Below are 19,364 nucleotides of genomic sequence, written 5' to 3' on the forward strand. Positions count from 1 at the left end.
TATACATTTTTTTTTTTTTAGTTATTATTATTATACATTTTCAGTATTTTTAAACGCTCAAACTTAAACGTTCCACGGCTGTCAAACAAACATATTATTTTATTGTTTTTTGATTTGTTTAAAAAAAATTCAATATGTATTTAAATCTTATGATTTTTTCTTAAGACTTAGTTCAATAGTAAAAAAAAAAAATTAGTTTTAACATACTTGTATTACGCTATAATTATTCAATTGCAAAACTAGCTAATTTAAATAAATTTTCATGTCATGACTTAAACAAATGTTAATAGTTTTTTATCAAAATTGGGTCCAAGAACCATAAAATATTGTTTATAAAACAAATCAAAAAACGTTGTTAAATATTTCTAATTGCCTCATTTATTAATTTTATCATTTTGTTGTTAAAGCGTTTACTAAATTACCTTTTATGTAAAAGATGTAATAATGTTATCTTTTTGTATTTTTCATTTTATTGTAAATATTTAAGAAGACTGAAGCGTTAAAAAAAAAAATAGTGATATTTTTGTTACTTTTTCTTTTATTTAAAAAAAAAACTTAAGGGAATAGTTTTATTTACCGAATTATTTATATCTGTATAAAGTTATTATTTTATTATATTCTTAAGATGCAATAAAATTTGATTGTTTACTCTAGATAAAAATTGTTTATTTATTTAAAATCTATAGATAAAAAGCAACAAACAAAATCAGTGTCTAAACAAACATCCTTGTGGACTCTTAATATTAAAACATAAAACAAAATCGCTTGTCAAGATTTTTTTTTACTATATCTATTATGTGTTTATACTTATAACGTTTAAAATCCATATTATAAGTTGTTATTTTGAAGTAAAAAAAATTAGGAATATCTCTCGATGACATAATTGAAATTTTACACTAGACACGCATTTTGTGTAATAATAATATTGTTACAATTTGTGATTGATGTAAAAAATGACTAAAATCTCTACCTTTCTCTGCCTACTGTTATCTGTGGAATATTCATTGGAAAGCGTTTTTCAAAATAATTTTTCCTTCATCATTTATATTTTATGAATTATGTATAATAATAATTAATAATTAACGCCACCGGACAGATTTTTAAACAAAAAAACATTGTGAATCAAAACAAAATCTTAGTAATAATAATTATATAGTGGTGATTATACATTTACAATAGAACAAAAATAGCTTTGTTAAACATTTCTAATTACCTCATTTATTTTTTTTATTATTATTAACATTTTTGTTAAATTAACTTTGTGTTAGAGATGTAAACATTTTATCTTTGTGAATTTATTTAATTTTATTGTAAATATTTATGAAGACCTAAGCATTAAGCGTTAAAATGAAATATTAATACTTTTGTTACTTTCTTAAATTTTTTTTTTTAAAAAAAACAGGAAATAGTTTTATATTCCGAATTATGTTTATAAATCAATAAAAAAAGTCATTGTTATGTTATTATATTATTGTCTCTTGAGATGCAATACACAATCTGATCGTATTTACTCTAGGTACACGTAGATAAAAAACAAACAACGAACAAAACAATCAATGTCTAGCGAACGACGACCTTGTGAACTCTTTAATTGAGGCATGAAACAAAACATGTGTTGATAATTGTTTGAAAAATGCCGTAATAGACTTCAGTTATCGTTTTGCTTATAGCGAGTACAGTTGCCGTTTGTGTGTGTGGTAAAAAAGGCAAAAGAAAAAAAAAACTATGACTGTTGTCACAAAGTATTTCAATTGTAACGTACTGACGGACGGACAAATTCTACCCAAAGACCTGTGGGTCGAAGACGGAAGAATTGTGGATCCGGACATAATATTTTATGATCTAAGAAAATCGCCAGATGTCGAAATCGATTGCCTAGGTTCTCTTGTGGCGCCCGGATTCATTGACTTGCAAATAAACGGTCAGTATACATACATATTTAAAAGGCTAGTCAAATAATATTTACTTTTTTATGATATATATATATATATTTAATCCATAAAATAACCCAAAAATTCGTAACTCGATATTATGTAAGTTTTTATTTTGCACTTTTTTTTCAATATTTAATATATATCTTAAACTATTTATATTTTATCTTGTACTTAGGCGATTGCAAACAAATTTAATTACAAACGAAATTATTTACGTTTTTTATTATATATATATATATATATATATATATATATATATATATTATTCTAAATAAATTATACCTACTATTCTAATGATAATTAAAATAATATTATATTTCATAATATTATAATATATAACAAGAGATAATTGATTATTGTGTTATTTGCAATATTATTTTAACTGCAAAACTTTTTGACGCTATTTTTTGTTGACAATTGTGTCAAATATTCCTTGACATTCCTACACAGATTGTGTATTATCTTACAATACTATTTAATAATAATAAAAAAGAAAAAGAAAAATGCCTGTTAGTGCGTATTAGACCCTACTTATGTAGTACAATCTTTTGCGTTTTGCCATGAATATCTTTACTCCTCGAAGTACAAAATATTATTTTCATTGTAAAAGATTCCAGGTTAGGTCAGGGTTATTTACGTTAAAAAATATTAACGCGTACAACGTTTTTTTATTAATAAAATATTGATAATAATTAATACAAATAAGTACAACATAAAATAACATTGACCTTTTTTATGGCGTTCTTTGATAAAAATGTTTTGACTATAAATAGACGTTTGAATAATTTAAAATTTTAGACACCCAAAACATAATATTTAACTGCATCTACTGTTCATTTCAGGTTTGAAAAATTATTCATAAAATTGATCCGAGAATTTATTTTTTTGTTTAGTTTAATATGTATTCAGATTTAACTATTTTTTTTTATTAGCAGGTGGACAATAATTATAATATCAATAAAACTGATATTCAAAGATTAAACAATGAAATAATAACTGTACGGCTGCCATGTTGGTACATTTATTATTCTAATAATATTATTATTTCAGATGTTAACAACAAAATAAGAAACACTTACCTAAACTTATAATTTTAACTTATTTTTACTTGTAAGTTGTAGTAGTCACAATATTTATCTTATACCTAACTTATAAGCTACAATAATAATAGGCGTTAAAAAATCTCAATTAGAGGGCGTGGCACAGGTTTACCTGGCTTCATTATTCTGAAAGTTAAAAAATGTTTTTTTTTTTTACAAATATTTAGGTTAATGGAACTATGCGGGACGTGAGAGATAAATTAATATAAATTACCTTATCAATACAATTTTAAGTACCTACAAAATACAATAGTTGTACGTCGTAGTAATAAATCAAAATATGTGTGTTAGGAAATATTTCCATGTACATGTCTTATCTCCTAGCACAAGTACATCAATAAATGTAGGCCATTTGAATTGTTAAGTTTGAATGGCATACAAGTGTAACCTAAGTGGAGTGCCTTTGAAAGATAAAATATTTACAACTGAAAAATGATTATGAAACATTAAAATTGTTTAGCCAACTGAGATATAAGTGGACTTAATAATTTAATAATAAATAAAAATTAGAAGAAATATTTGGAATTTGATACATTTCAGCAATGGTACATTAGTACTTTAGCCAATTGTGTACTGTGAAAATTAGTGAAAGAAAGGGGTAAAAGGTTACTCAAATCGAGAATACAAACAATAATCTATATTGGTTATTGCAATTAGATGGACAAAGTAATTATTACTATGAAATATAAATTTAACACTAAATTTTACTCAAATATATTTCAATAAAAGTTTAAACCCTAAACGGTTAACCTACCCAATAATAATCATTTTATTGACTATTTTTGCAAAAAATTGTTCTTACATAAATGCTATACTCCTATTATATTATTATAGTCATACGGGATTATTGTAAGGAAACGGGGTACATGTAAATATAATTTATTACTAAACTAATAATATAATCTACATTTTAGTTGAACTTTTAAAAATAAGGTATTAATAAACAAAAAAAAAAAATGACTAGTTTTTTAATGGAAAAAAGTGCAAGTACATTGGCCTGCCTCACTTGCTTTAAATTACACCCAACGGCCTTAAATAATTTAAGTAAATAATTTATACAGAAAAAAAAATGTTCTGTTAAGTAATGAGTAAATGAGGTTTTCACAGCTGCCTACTAAAATTAGTTAAAATTAACTACCTTTTGCAGACAGAAGATGCACACGTTAATCGTTATACAATATATGACCTACTATTCTTTTTCTATATGAAGTATGTGTATAAATGACCGACACCAGAACCAGATAATATTAATAATTGGCATTGATTTTTATAGTAGTTCAATTGTTGTTAAACACTGTGTTTGTGCATGCGTGCCCACACATACAAAAATAATGTTTAAAATATAAATTTAAACGTCAACAGTTAAAATAGGTTACAATTAAAAATATACCTATATGTAAACTGTAAATAAAGCTTTTACTAATTTTTCTTTTTAATAGGCGGGTTACGAAATGGTGTCCACGAAATCGTAAAATATATTTAATGATTTGTTAAACATCATTCGACGAACGTTTATGCAATTATTTACATATTTGTTCAGTTGAATAATTTCGGATTTAGTTAAATTACAAAAAAATAGCTGTCCAGTTATTGAAAATAAAATAAAATATGGAATACACATGTAACACAAATGCACTTACAAAGTGGTCCATTTATACATTATTTGATTTCAATAAACCAAAACAAACATTAATAAATTATCTATTTTTAATTTTTTTTTAAATCTAAATACTACCCCCCTAAGTCCCATGTAACTCCAAAACTATGGGACTGACTTTACAAATAATATCAAACTTGAATGCAGTGGCCTCAAATCTCGTAAATTGGTGTAGGTACATCATGAAAATTGTTTTAAAATCAAAAAAATTGTATGTTAAAATTCTAAATAAAAAAATTACATCGTGTCACATTACCTATATTATAACCACATTTAAAAAAATGTTATTTCTTCTAAATAATAATTATTAAAATATTTAATAAATATGTTAAAAAATAAATGTTTATTTAGAAAATGTTCAAATTATAAATTGTAATTAACTTATTTTATGTCTAAAGCAATTCCAATAGTCTTGCAAATAATTTAATTGTTTTTATTTTTTATTCATAAAATCTATTATTTTCCTTCCTACTGTTATTCGTCAATATTCACCTCAAAGCGATTACAACATCTTTTTTTTCGTCATTTATACTATTAATGTAAAATAAACATCCATATTATGAAAATATATTTTACTGTATGAATTGTTTTAACGAATTAAAATAGAGAATAAATACTGATAGTATTAGTTTTAAGCTTTGATGTAAAGCTGATAAGCTGATTTATATGTTTATACTATAATATATTAATGTTTTTGATAAATTGAGATACGGATAGAAATATGTTGGAAAGAAAGTGGCTAGAAATATGTTGGAAACACAAGACATAAATTGTTGCTACTAAAGACATTTTAAAATGAATGAAATCGATCAAATGTTAAAAGCGATATACATTTGCCATCGTAGTTTCTGTAAAGTTATTCAAAGGCGTTTACGACGCTTAAAAAATATATTAAGAAAAAAAATTAAAATTATGTTACAAGAAAAAAGTCTTAAATCAAATCTATTGGCCATGATTATACCAGTCTATTAAGTCTTAGGTAAAAATACATAAATTACATTATTACATTTGAAATATAAACGAATAATTAGCCCATAATGAAACGAACATTTTGACCTCCTTATTTTTTTATTTTAAGGGGTAAAGCTACAGCGTTGTTCGGATGCTGCGGCTAAGCACAACATAAATTGCTGCTTCTGAAGTGTATCTAAATTATAAAGTTATAACATTAACAATTTATATTAAAATATAAGTCAAATCAAATAAATGTTTGCGATTTTTTCAGGAGCTTTTGGCGTTGATTTTACACACAGTTGCGGAGAAGGCCTAGATATAGTCCGGAAAGGGTTGTTACAGTATGGCGTGACCGGATTTTGTCCCACTATAGTCACGACCAGCGAATCGAGTTACCATAAAGTATTGACAAGTGTTGTTTAAATACAAGTGTGACTGTTAAACATTTCTTTTCTATTCGGTTAGGTGTTGCCGAAATTAAAAAGATGTGCAGGAGACGAGCTAGGGGCAGCAATTCTGGGCGCCCACGTCGAAGGTCCATTTATCAGCGAGCACAAACTCGGCGCACACAACATAACCAATACAAAAACTTTGGAACAAACCAGTATGACAGACACTTATGGTAGTTTGGAAAACATAAGTATTGTTACGATGGCTCCTGAACTAGAAGGGTCAATGGCCGCAATCAAGATGCTCGCCGAAAAGGGGATTGTCGTATCGGTAGGACACACTTCTGCGGACATGTACACGGGCTTAAAAGCCGTAGAAAATGGAGCTAAATTCATCACTCATTTGTTTAACGCAATGCTTCCGGTAAGTATAAGTAGTAAAACGATAATAAAAAGCCAGCATAGGTAGGGTAGCATGGGTAGGGGAGGTCGCAGAAGTCTTATGCAATTATTATAACCTAATGGCGGTAAGACCACAAAAAAAAATACTTATAGTAGATGGTATTAAATATACATCATTTTATAGGCAGTGAATAATGTGTCATTTTGTTTTTGTCGATTTTTCTTCAATAAAAAAAGTGTGCCAAATCCAACTAAAACTACATAAAAAAAAGGAGTACAGAGAAAAGGTTGATCGAAGAAATATACTGATTTGGATTTGTAAGTCGTTGGAATTATTGAAAAAAAGTTATAAGGTGCTGTATTTTCAAGTTGGAAAAATATTGTTTTTTATTTATTTTTAAATGGAAGTAATGAACCTTAGTAAACTTACTTCTTTAGGTATTATGTTATTTCCTAAAACTAAACGGAGGTCACGTTTAATTGATCACCTTGTATAATTTGACAAAAAAAAATTTGTTAATTAAAAAAATTCATAGCCACCGTTATTATCACGTTCAGTGAACAAAACAAAAATAGTCTTTAGGAAATTTCCAATTTTTTAATTTTATTAAGTATATATTTTTTGTGATTATTTAAGAGGTTATTTACTGAATTTCGAGTTGTTGATCTCATAATAGTCTTCAAAATCCAGATTTTTTTTTTCTTGCACATATTATAATTTTCTCCTCTTCAAACCTCCCATGGGGTTGTTGAAATTTGGGTTTGAGGGCATGCCTAATAAATGTCCTATAAAATTTAGAACTGATACGACCGTTGTTCACGATGCCATAGCAAATCAAAGTTCACGGTTGAAAAACCGATTAAGATTTTTGGGGTTTATCATTATAAAACCAAGTTTCTAGCTATCGCATCGAAGCTAAAAATTTAACTACAAGTTTAGAAGTGGTTTCACTATTTTTCATGACATAACTTTAAGTTGACTGATGTGTACATTTTTAAGGTGTTTTTGCGGGTTAAGTAAAATTTGTTTGCCTTATAAAATTACATTTTAGGTACGATTTCGGTTGAAGACATGCTAAAAAAAAATCGGTCCAGTGGTTTAAAATATTGTTTTTTTTTTTTTAGTTTCATCATCGAGATCCAGGAATAGTTGGATTAATCGCATCTTCGCCAAGCGACAACAGACAAATGTATTTTGGTCTCATTGCCGACGGCATCCACACACACCCCGCCGCATTGAAGATTGCCCACAAGATCAATCCTAAAGGTCTCGTGTTGGTAACGGATGCAATTTCAGTAGCGGGTTTGTCAGACGGAATTCACCATCTGGCCGACAAACAAATAGAATTGAAAAATTCAAAAGCATACATAGCCGATACAAACACGTTGTGCGGAAGCACGACTTCGCTCGACGAATGTCTACGATGTTTTATAAACGCAACAGGTAAATGCTTTGAAAGAAATTTTACTTACTTAAGTCTTAAACTGTATACTAGATGACATTAACCGTTATTTTTCGTTAAGATTGTAGTGTGCCCGAAGCAATTGAAGCAGTGACCTTACACCCGGCCCAAGTGCTGGGAATCGAAAACGTAAAAGGAACGCTCAATTTCGGAGCTGATGCAGATTTTGTTCTATTAGGAAACAACTTGAACGTTCTGTCGACGTGGATAGGCGGACAATGTGTTTACAAGAATAAGAAAGGATCTGGTTTCGTAGTCAAGAAAAACTAATCGTCTTAGAGTTACTACACTTGTTTTATAACATTTATTATTCTTCATGTGCCGTACTGACTAATTAAATAATTTGTATTTATTTATTTATAATGACTTATATTACCCGAAATATATATATATATACAAAATGTAATACATATCTTATTTTACCATTAAACTTAGTGATCTTTTTTAATTTACAGATGTTATTTTTTGGGCTTATCTAGGCACTATCTTGCTGCCTCGGGATTTGTTGCTCCAGCAATCATCATGAAAATTACCAACGGCACAATGTACATCCACTGCAATAAAAAGGTTTAAATTAAGTTCAACAAACAACAATTTAATTAGTACAAGATAGTAGAGCACGATGCAATTGAGAAGTCATTGTTGCACATAAGTTTTACTTTACTAACAATTTATAATAGCATATAAGTCAGAGTTGGCGATAACTTGTTTTATATCAAATTTTCTAGTTAAATAACAAACAATTTAAAACACTTATGGCCGGTTGCCATTCTCGGTATATAACCGTACTCAAAGAGTATTTTCATTATTTATCTTTTATAAATAACATTTCATGTTTTAAAAAAATCTTTTCGGAATAAATTCAGATAAACGTTGTTTGTGAATTTTACTCATTATTGAAATCGGCTTGAACTATAGTATAATACCAATAATTAATGTATTATTAATTGAATCCCTTTAAATTAAAGGATCAACCCTTCTTAGATGTTAAGTCAAACTGGAGATAACAGCTTTAAATCACTTACATATTTTGCAAGCATGGATTTGTTGTTATTTGATTTTCCTTTCTCTCTTGCTTCTCGTTCGCGTTCTATCTTTTGAATATAGGTTGCAGTGTCGGGACTATAAAAAAAACCCAATATGTTTTTATATGAACATTATCGGTTTATAATCTAAATAAATAAACTTACGTAGGACTCGTCTCTGGTCTTCTAAAGAATATCGTAGCCGTGAACTTATTTGTATTTGCCTCATCGAATCGATTACAGTTGCCTGTATTTGTAGCCAAGTTTACCGCAAATGGCATATCAAAATGGTCCAAGTGCACAGTGAGAAAGTGGTTCAATTTTGATCCAACTATAAGGCACGCTCTGGTAAACGTTAAGAAGGTCGTCTCTTTCCCAGATAATAATTTTACCGTCACTTTAAGCCTATAAATTTCATTGTTACTCGCCAATTTCTGTAAATAAGATAATATGTTTGTAAATAAAATCTTAATAACACAATACACCTAGGTATTACTCACATTTAACAGTTTTAAATCTGAGTCGCTAATTACAGAATCAGAAACTACGTCATTTCTAGTTTCTAAATTTAACGGTATGGAACCGCGCTTGGTAAATCCAGAACCGGGAATCAATTCGTGTTCCAAGTATATATCGCTTATGGAGTCATAAGAGGTAGAATCCTATGACAGTAAAGAAATTAAATAAATTGCATAATATTATCAAACTTCTGAATAACAAAAAAATACAACTTACTGAAATGCCAACCGTTTTGGTAACTAATAGATACAAAATACAAGTGAATACTTTAAACATGATTGCAAAATTGGATTTATTATATTATTATAGAAACGCGTCCGATAAGTTCATCAGAAAGTAATATTAATAACTATTGGCGGTTAAATGTAACTCAAAAAACTTTTAAGACATACTAAAAAATAAAAATTAGCCGATACGACCACTTATTTCAAGCCCAAAAACAAGTATTGACTAAAATATTACATACACAACACGAATCAAGCTGATAACTGGATAGCCAACCCGGCCCATGATATACCACAGCTGTTATATTGGGGGGATACCATAGTTACCACAAATGTTGCGTACTACGAATGTCAATTACTTCGACGACAATTGACACGAATACATTTACTGCGAATTTATGTTCAATGTAGCTATATTTTTTTTACTACAATACCTATACAGTCACATCGAAGTTCCATTTTTAATTATTACTTCGAATTGCACTTACCGTTATTTCTCTGTATTTCTTTTTATTACTATATCTATAAAGAAAGCCGAATGGTCTACGCTATGGTTATATATTATGTTTATGATTTATAGGTCTACGGAATCAACGTATGAAATCCAGTATATTTATGACCGCCGACTGACAAGACGTTGGCTTTTGCTTAATTTTATGAAAATTATTGTTCGTTTAAACTAAAATTGCTAAACTTATAAATGTAATAATAATCTATGCTACATAATTGTAGAAATTGCATTGTCATAAATGGCCGTTTTATTTTATTTTTAACACATTGCAATATATATATATATATATATATATATAGACATGAAAACTACAATAAAAATATAGTTTAGATGTCACTATATCGATTGATTTTTAACAAGCATCTTATACACATGATATTATTTCTCTGTTTTAATTCGTTAATCATAATAAACATATTTGTCTCCATTAAAAGACAATATTTTCTTAAAAGGTTTATTATGGAAATCCCTCAAATCCGGTTCACATTTTGTTTGAGTATATAACGACGTTATGAGTACAATTAATATTTCTTTTTTTAATATCTACACTTACATCAATACATAGTCAATTACATATTATTTTATACATAATTTTAAATTTTGTCCTAGAGCAACCTGAACAACCTAATAACTTTAAGTTGAAGTTCAGACATTTTTAAAAGACTGTAGGTATTATATCTAAAATAATACAAATAAACCGTTTAACTTTTTAAAATGGTTTGATCCCAGTGTATTTATTAGGTAGTATTGAATAGATAGATAGGTACATATAATATCTGGATGGACATATGAAGAGCAAATAAATCTCGAAAATATTATTCAGTGGTAGGTATCTTAGAACTTTCTAAATATGTTGAATAATTAATTAAAATAAAGGGAAAATGTTATAACTTATATAAAATACATTTCTCAATCCATATAATACATAAACTTTATTGTACTGTAATTCCAGTATTATGGAAAAATATTAAAAACCCTGGCTTCTCCATCGGCATCGTGTCTTCAACCATGTCTGGATTCTCAGAAGCGAACACGATTACTACTTGATGTGGAATTTCATCAACCGGAATTTATTTACAATTATAAAGTTTCTTAAGCTTACGATTATCGACATCACGCAATTTCGGGTCCGATTTTTAACATTGTGTATAAATTGAAGTATATTTTCTTTAAAATCAGTTTCTAAATCTAAATTATATAACTTAACGAGATTGTTACCTTTAATTCGAACATCGTTGTTAACTATTAATTTATATATTACAGTTTAATTGACCTTGTGTATAGGCCAAGACTTCCGGTATAAAATGTCTTGAAATTAAAGTCCACTCGAAACGCATTTGGCATTTTCGACCCGAGACCAAAATAAAACGTCTTGGTTTATAATTAATGATACGGAGGCTACTTTAATTTTGCCACTTTTTCCTGTGTGACATTTCGAATTGGATACCTCAACCGACCCACCCAGTAAAGGCCGACCTTTACTCCGGGTCGATATTTAACACTCAATCTTGCCCTCGGCTCTTGTCTGCCGCTAAAATTGAAAAATTTTAAATAAAAAAACGCATCGTCTCCAATCAGATTATATTTAACATCTATAATTACTCGCAATTATAATATATATATATATATATATTTCAAAATGAAAACACAATCAATACAGACATACAGTAATTCTAATACATGTTTTAATGAAATCATCTAGATATATATTATTATCATATAAGTAAAAGACTAGCTTATATACACAATTTTTATTATAATATAGAACGCATAATATGCGGTCGGATACGGGACGATTTATACCCAATATGGCTATTTTCATAAGAGAGTTAAGTAATTGGATAATTTCCTTCTTTCCGCACGCCCTAACGCCAAGTCTTTAAATAAAAACATAATATCCGAGTTCGAGGCGGGCTCGTTAAAGCATAACAAACAATTAAATTAAACAAAAACAATTATAGATAAGTACAAGTACGTTTTGCCCTCTTTTGCTGGTATTTAACATGGCTAAATATTATAATAATTATAATAGTAGAATAAAAATAAAGCAAAGAATTTTATTGAAAATCCTTTAAAAAAAATACACTTTAAGTATATTAATATGAAAATGCGGTAGTCGCATTGTGTTTTCTTATAAATCGCCACGTGCCGTGTATTTTTTTGTTAACATATTATTATAATATATATATATATATTATTATATATATATATATATATATGTATTTATTATATATTATATCAAATTATTTATACATACTATACAAATAATATATAATGTATAAATATAGGTACGTTGTCATCCGATGGCAAACGACACTTGACGGGTCACATATAATAATAATAATAATAATAATACACAAACAATATCGGTAATTTTTTTTCTTCTAAGATTAATTTTTTTAATGTATAATATTATAACATTAACAATAATTCCGCATCGCATTTTATATAATATAGTAAAACATTTTACAACCCTTTTTAAATTTTTTCTCCAGCGTTTCTCACCGATTTATATGGTTTTAACCGTACGGGTTACAATAATAATTTTAATACAACATGTAGTATTATAGTATAGTACAATATGTATAATATAATAGTATTATTATTATTATTATTGTTATTATTATTATCGTTGCAACTACACGTGAAAAATTCATCTTACAACGTCGTCGATTAAATATATAGATAATACCTATTAATTTTACAACACATTACAATGATAATATCATACTATTGTTCTATTCAAACAAAGTCGACTGGTTTTATATATTTTTTTTAAATACAATTCAACAATACTCGTTTATTATAATATTATATTATTTTAACTCTATACTCTATCTTTATACTTACCAACATTAACGTGACATTTTTTCCCTATTATACAAATTGTTATAAAACTAAAAAAAAAAATAGCTTATTCATATCAATTGTATGTATGTGTTATCGAGCTAAATAATGCCGTTTGGGAGGAAATAAAATGTGTAATTTCGCATATAAAAATAATAATACTAATAATAAAGTATTACATCTGATAAATTTGCACGAAAAAGAGAATAAAGCTAATATACAACGTAATTCTAATAATAGTAATAATAATAAAAAGTAAATCAATACGAATTTTAAAGTAATAATTATAATAATTAATAATGAGGGAAAATGAGATCATGAGATACCTCTATATATATATATATATATATACGCCTTGATTTTTATCAATTACAAACACATATATTATGATTGATCAGGTACCGGGTAAAAAAATAAAAAAATTATACAGCTCGGCTATAGAGTAAAATACAAAAAAAAAATTGCATCTAATGATTTAAATGTTTTGGTGATTGTCATAGAATAAGTGTTAAAAAAATAAATTGTTGCGCCGGTTCTAATTAATATTATTTATTTTAAACATTTAAATATTTTCTTCGGTTAGGTATAAAATGCGGTTTCCACGCGCAAATGTATTTATGTATTATATTATAATATTTCAAATTTATTGATACAATAATTACAAAAAAAAGGTGAAAAATAAAAATTGAAATACTCCTAACCTAAAATCACATCGAATATACACAATCAAATTTCGTTTTAAACGTACCTACCTACCTAAATAGTTTTAAAGTGCCACAAGACGTAGGTATGTATGGGATTTTTAATAATAAAATAATTACAATCACTAATCTATTAAGACAACATACTATACACTTAAATAAATACAGTTAATATTTAAAAGGTATATTTCAATTAGTTAAAAAAAAAAGAAATTATAAAATAAAGGTACAACAAAATACATAATTTAGTGGTATGTAAACAGTCGAAGACCTTGGTGGGCACAGACAGGGGATATTAATATATTATATAACAAGGGTAGTTAATAATACCTAATAATATCTGATAACAACAAAAAATCAATTTGGTCTTCCACTATTAATAATAATTAAACAGTCTAAAGTTCTAGGTCTAGTAAAAGTGGGTAGGGGGGCGAAATAATATATAATATATTCTCCATAAACTATTAATTATTTTAAACCGTTAAGATTAAAATATTTTTAAATCACAAAACACTTAGGACAAATGAAAATTATATACATACATACATATTTATGTATTAAATTGTTGTATTAAACATCTCAAATTATATCAACGACGTTTAGGTACATAAAAATAAATTTGGTAGTTTCATTCTATAATGTTATTATAATATTCAAGTTGTATGTAGAACAACACCAACTACAGTGATCAATGGTTTTAATAATACTTTATTTGTGTGTGTGTATATATATATATATTTTTTTTTAAGTGCGGTCAAATACTATTATAATTTATACAATATTTATTATCCTATTGTAATGAGTAATAAAAAACAGTAGTCGAAGCCAAAATATAGAACAATCCGACCATCTAAAAAAGAAAACACCTAAAACGGTGTACATTATGCGTTATGAGTACTAAATTGAAACTATATGTTTATTAGGTGGAAAATATTATTTATTATAGAGTCGGAAAAATCACCCTTAGCGGGTTAGTCGAACACGGTTGAGATGGAGGGCGATCGCTTGCTTTGGCATCGCTAACAATATTTTAACGGTTTGGCTTTCTTATGACGATTTCAGTATTTATACAATACATTCATAAGTTCTACATCGGCTATATGAAGACTTAGCCGCGAAAATAGCGGTTACTCTGAGAATTACATTCACTGGATATAGCGACGGACTTTCGACAACCCTATGGTAACCATTTTATAGGTAACAGCAAAATTATCATAATTATCTAAGTACACATTTTATTAGATATTTTCCCATGCGAATCCAGTCGTTTTATGCTGTATACAAATGGTCAGCAATCATCACCGCGTTATATAAACAAATTATGTATTATATTACAATTGAATATTAACAATTAACCTCAAGTCAATTGTCAATACTGTTACTGTATACGGTACCTGATCTAGTACCTAAATGTTATAGTTTTTAAAGTATATAATATAGTAGAGTAGGCGATTATTTACACAATTTAACGATGAATTTTGTTTTTAGAGCGTTGAGCACCTAATATAAAATATGTTAATTATTATATTGTGGATGTTCGGCTCTACTGGGGTCAGCGAAGATAGATAATTATAAACGGGGTTTTCGGGGCCGAGTACACATTTTTATACAGACGGTGGGTATTTTTTATTTTGTTAGTAGATAATTTACTTTTCCATTTACATTCGAATCTAACCGTTGTCGCCCTGCAACAATGGCGTCGACGCGCTTATGTTGTTGTGGTTGGCAATACTGTTGGCCACCGATTTGGTCGACGAAGATCCTACGCTGTTGCTGTTGGCGTGCATTTTGCTGAAAGATCCTTGCAAGGCGTTCGGCACTCCCGTGGTCACAGCCGTGTTGTTGGCCACAGCAGCAGCCGTGGCCATTTCGGCAGCCGGGGTCTTTTCGCCAAGCAGCCAATACGTTGTTACTTTACCTTTACCCTGTAGAGGAAAAAAAAACAAAAATCTGTCATCAGAGGTATAAAAATACAGGATCTGAAAATGTCAAAACTAGCTCAGACGAATCCTAGAGATTATTTAAGACCGAAGATGAATATAGAATAACAATATTGGCCGAATTATTCCTAGAAAATTTCCTATTTTATTGTTTTCTTTAAATTACCTGACCTTAAATTAGACCATCACTGATAACCCTGAAACTATTGATGCCAGATTGAATTTTGATTTCTTTCGGTAAAAATAAATATTTCAACTCTTTGAGGGGCGGTGGTTAGTATACTAAGTACTAACTACTTTTGTTATTGCCCACTTATATTTTTTTTCCGACGGTGGGTAATAGTGAATATCACTAGCCTCATACTCGTAGTTTTCTTTTTTATCCTATCATTTTGCTGTTTTTAACGCATTTATCTTGTCCCTTAAGAGTCTTATATTGGTGACATTTTTTTTTGCCTTTCAAAGAGTTATAAACCATCTCTAGTGAACTCGAACAACTGAAAATTTGATACCCTACTATTAGCTATAGTCTAATATGGGTCTAAGCTTTTTGTATGACAAGTTGAATTTCGCGAAATTTACTAATATTATTTATGTGTGTAAATAGATTTTTAGTAGAATCAACTATTGTTGTCGGTACTATTCTCTATTCGGTGTAACGACATTAGCCCTGGCTGAGGCAGAACTCGGTGAACGCATTTAAAGCGAACTCCGGTAATGGATATTCTGAGAAAGTATTAATAGATTAAATTTTTACCTTCATCTCGATTTCACCCCTGAGCTCCAAGTCGAACGTGCCGAATGTGTCTAGCACCTCTTTTGTTTGCGGGCTCACGTGAATCCGCAACGCTGTGAAAACAAACAAACATTTTTCAATGTAATAATTGAACTTGTATAGTGATGTATGTTTGCTGTATGATGTATGTGTGCACTACGTGTATTGCGCAGCCAAGAGTAACGCGTATTGGCAACTGCGCAGGTGCGTTCTCTCGTGGAACGGGGTATAGTATATTTTCTTTTTAGCTCCTCCTGCGTGGTCGGATTTTGTTCGTTCGCAAGTCGACCATGAAAGCAAACATAATGTCGAATAATCGTTTGTCCCAATAAATATACAAGTGTACAAGTATAATAATATTATACAACACTTGGAACGGTCGGGTCGGGTCGGGTTGTTAACGAGTTTGGAATGCAATTCCAAAACGCGACGAGAGGACAATAATCATTTTAAATACAATACATCACAGGAGTATGCTTTGACCCAAATGATAACGGACGAGCAAGCACAGTACGGACATTGTTGGCGAATTTTCGGGGCAGTTTCAACATGGTCGTAGGACATTAATGTGCTCGACATAACAAATGACCGAACGTTTGTATATAGATATATATAATAATAAGCACATACACAAATACATCCATCTATATAAATGTATATTTTTAAATTGTACCTTGACCGTTGGATTCCATTCTGGATGCCGTGTTGACAGTGTCTCCGAACAGACAGTACCTGGGCATTTTAAGTCCAACCACTCCGGCGACGCACGGTCCTAGAAAAACACCAAAATTATTTACCAAATTAAAAATAATACAGAATCATACAATAATTATTCTCTCATCTTAAATATTAATTAAACTTTAAACGTATCAACACTTTCAAGGATGTCTTAAATGTGGAGGTTACCATTAGAGGAGTATTAAAATTCCTTAAGCTAAATTAAAATTAAAAGTTGTCTCAATTATTACATTCACCCGTTACTGTATAAACATTGCTTTTGGATTTTGAGTAGGTACTTGGTATATTTTCTTAATCCGTCTGCGCGGTATAAATACGCAACAAAAGCTTAGCATAGTAATAATAATAAGAGGATTATCTACACAGTCGGACATTCATCGATTGGTTAACATTATTAGGACACACGCGTGCGAAAATAATATGTTTAGACAAACGGAAAAAGATTTAGAGCGTAACGACCACGAGGACTTTTGTACAGTGGTACTAGATTTATATAAGTTGGTTTTCTTTTAAAGTTTATGCCTCTTTAGAGACTTGTTATGTTCGCCTTGGGATTATATAGAACTGTATTACGCAAGCACCGAACAAGTGATTTATTAAAAAAAAAAAACTTTCAACAGCAGGTACTCGACGTTATATCATTCTAGAAATAACGAAAAATTATATAATGGCCAAAATAAAACACTTGCCGACGATACATAGCGTTGCGTCACCCAAGTGTAAATGTTTCCTCGGAGAAGGGAACGTGCACACTGTTTAAATGCGTTTCCATTTTGGATTTTTGAAAAAATAACTCTAACGACAAATTCGTGTTGACGTAGTACAGATATTTGTAGCATTGGATTCACACGAGCGAATAATGCTTCTTAACAACGGTTTCGACAAAAGAAAAATGGTAGAATATGTACCAAATAGCTTTAACACGGAAAATGCGGTTAGAAAATTCTGAAGGCCAATCAAGCAAAACAAAAACCTCTAAAAAAGGCCGTACAGGTATTTTTATTGTTAGATTTTTTCGAGAACATGTAAAATATTGTGTTTACATACTACACAAAAGACAATTAGCAACGAGGCGTTTAGCGTGATTTCTTTATCTGTATAGAAGTTAGAACTATTACTATCAACCGAAACTTACCCGCAGCAATATCTATATTTCCGATTAAATCGAAGTCAGGTTGGGTACGTTGTCAGCAAGGTATTCAGAAGTTTTCTCAAGCAAAAAAATAACTACTTGAGTAAATATCAACATTTAAATGTTAAAGGACCGGAGGTTTATACAATGTTTTCACTAGTTATACTGTCAGTGTATTTAATTTGAGTTATAAGTATTTTTTTAAATAGTCAGTTTAGAGATATTTATTTTGTATCATTTAGTATAAAACATTGAATATTGACCGAATGATAGAATTTAAAATCTTATAGACAACTGGACCAAAATATAACTGTTACAATCCCAAGTTTTGGTGATGTAATCCATGTGTGTTTATTAATTATTCATAATGTCCAAAACAAATAGTTATTTCAGTTTAAACTAGCGAAGGTAGTTCAATTGCACTGGGTTTACGCGTTTAGTCAGGTCAGGTTCAAACAAACGAAAAAATAGGGTTTTAGACTATAAGTGTATGGTTTGAAAGAATTTCATTTTATACGATTGTAGTGTAACTCATCGTGGGGAGAGATTTCTTTCTTTCTTTTTTTTTATCTAGACAATCATGTCACCCTTGATAAAAAAACAGTATGAGACTCGAGTGAAAAATAAGCAATAACAGTAATGACAAAAAAAAAAAAAAAATCGTACAGCTGCGCCCTTTTGCGCATACATTTGTAAAAAAAAAATGACAAAAAAAACAAATATTTCCATTTGCAACCATTATGGTAACGTGCCAAAAGCTGCATCCCAAATTCGCCAACACTACTATTAGAACGGAATGGTCGTATCGTTAAACAAAACCCCCAAAAACAAATCTATTCAATGCTCGTTGTTTGCGATGCGTGAGGACCTTGGCGTTATCACGACATCTGATCCTAATAATACTGTAAAAACAATAACAACACAGCGCCGGAAAAGGGACAATAATATTAATAATAATAATAATAATAAAAAAAATAGAAACTTAAAAAAAAAATTGATTCTGTATATCATACAAAATGCGCAGTTAGGAAGACTTACGCGACGTTTTTAAAA

At 29.1% G+C, this 19,364-nt stretch overlaps 3 protein-coding genes across 6 annotated transcripts in view; 1 reads left to right on the plus strand and 2 right to left on the minus strand.

The window, feature by feature from the left end:
- Positions 1-1,640: 1,640 nt before the first annotated feature.
- Positions 1,641-8,347, plus strand: LOC126833210 (N-acetylglucosamine-6-phosphate deacetylase). The gene is made up of 5 exons (XM_050564394.1): positions 1,641-1,921; positions 5,917-6,047; positions 6,111-6,458; positions 7,562-7,880; positions 7,961-8,347. Exons 1-5 carry the CDS (start codon positions 1,726-1,728, stop codon positions 8,167-8,169), a joined length of 1,203 nt encoding a protein of 400 aa, XP_050420351.1. The 5' UTR covers positions 1,641-1,725; the 3' UTR covers positions 8,170-8,347.
- LOC126833211 (ER membrane protein complex subunit 10) lies at positions 8,175-9,895 on the minus strand. The gene is made up of 5 exons (XM_050564395.1): positions 9,660-9,895; positions 9,425-9,586; positions 9,090-9,358; positions 8,925-9,021; positions 8,175-8,453 (listed from the first exon to the last, which is right to left on the minus strand). The coding sequence occupies exons 1-5, from the start codon at positions 9,717-9,719 to the stop codon at positions 8,382-8,384; spliced, it is 660 nt and encodes a 219-aa protein (XP_050420352.1). The 5' UTR covers positions 9,720-9,895; the 3' UTR covers positions 8,175-8,381.
- A 1,946-nt stretch (positions 9,896-11,841) lies between these two features.
- LOC126833203 (atrial natriuretic peptide receptor 1) overlaps positions 11,842-19,364 on the minus strand; it is a 150,655-nt gene continuing 143,132 nt past the window's right edge. For all 4 annotated transcript variants that reach the window (XM_050564374.1, XM_050564377.1, XM_050564376.1 and 1 more), the window contains 3 exons: positions 17,115-17,213; positions 16,424-16,515; positions 11,842-15,651 (listed from right to left, as the gene is read on the minus strand). In XM_050564374.1, the coding sequence (XP_050420331.1) occupies positions 15,397-15,651; positions 16,424-16,515; positions 17,115-17,213 (446 nt within the window). In that variant the 3' untranslated portion in view covers positions 11,842-15,396. The remainder of the gene's footprint in view (positions 15,652-16,423; positions 16,516-17,114; positions 17,214-19,364) is intronic.

This window comes from Adelges cooleyi, unplaced genomic scaffold (assembly GCF_023614345.1).
Source record: "Adelges cooleyi isolate 19-005CV unplaced genomic scaffold, UGA_ACOO_1.1 ACOO_flye_CR_arks_rails_tigmint_CR_PRNA_2, whole genome shotgun sequence".
Lineage (NCBI taxonomy): Eukaryota > Metazoa > Arthropoda > Insecta > Hemiptera > Adelgidae > Adelges > Adelges cooleyi.

Bases quoted from the DNA above. Each gene is read 5' to 3' on its own strand.
- LOC126833210 (XM_050564394.1), top strand. From the start codon at position 1,726: ATGACTGTTGTCACAAAGTATTTCAATTGTAACGTACTGACGGACGGA. The intron at 6,459-7,561 runs GTAAGTATAAGT...TTTTTTTTTTAG, and splicing joins TGTTTAACGCAATGCTTCCG to TTTCATCATCGAGATCCAGG. The intron at 7,881-7,960 runs GTAAATGCTTTG...TTTTTCGTTAAG, and splicing joins ATGTTTTATAAACGCAACAG to ATTGTAGTGTGCCCGAAGCA.
- LOC126833211 (XM_050564395.1), bottom strand. From the start codon at position 9,719: ATGTTTAAAGTATTCACTTGTATTTTGTATCTATTAGTTACCAAAACG. The intron at 9,359-9,424 runs GTGAGTAATACC...TCTTATTTACAG, and splicing joins CAGATTTAAAACTGTTAAAT to AAATTGGCGAGTAACAATGA. The intron at 8,454-8,924 runs GTAAGTGATTTA...TTTTTATTGCAG, and splicing joins AATCCATGCTTGCAAAATAT to TGGATGTACATTGTGCCGTT.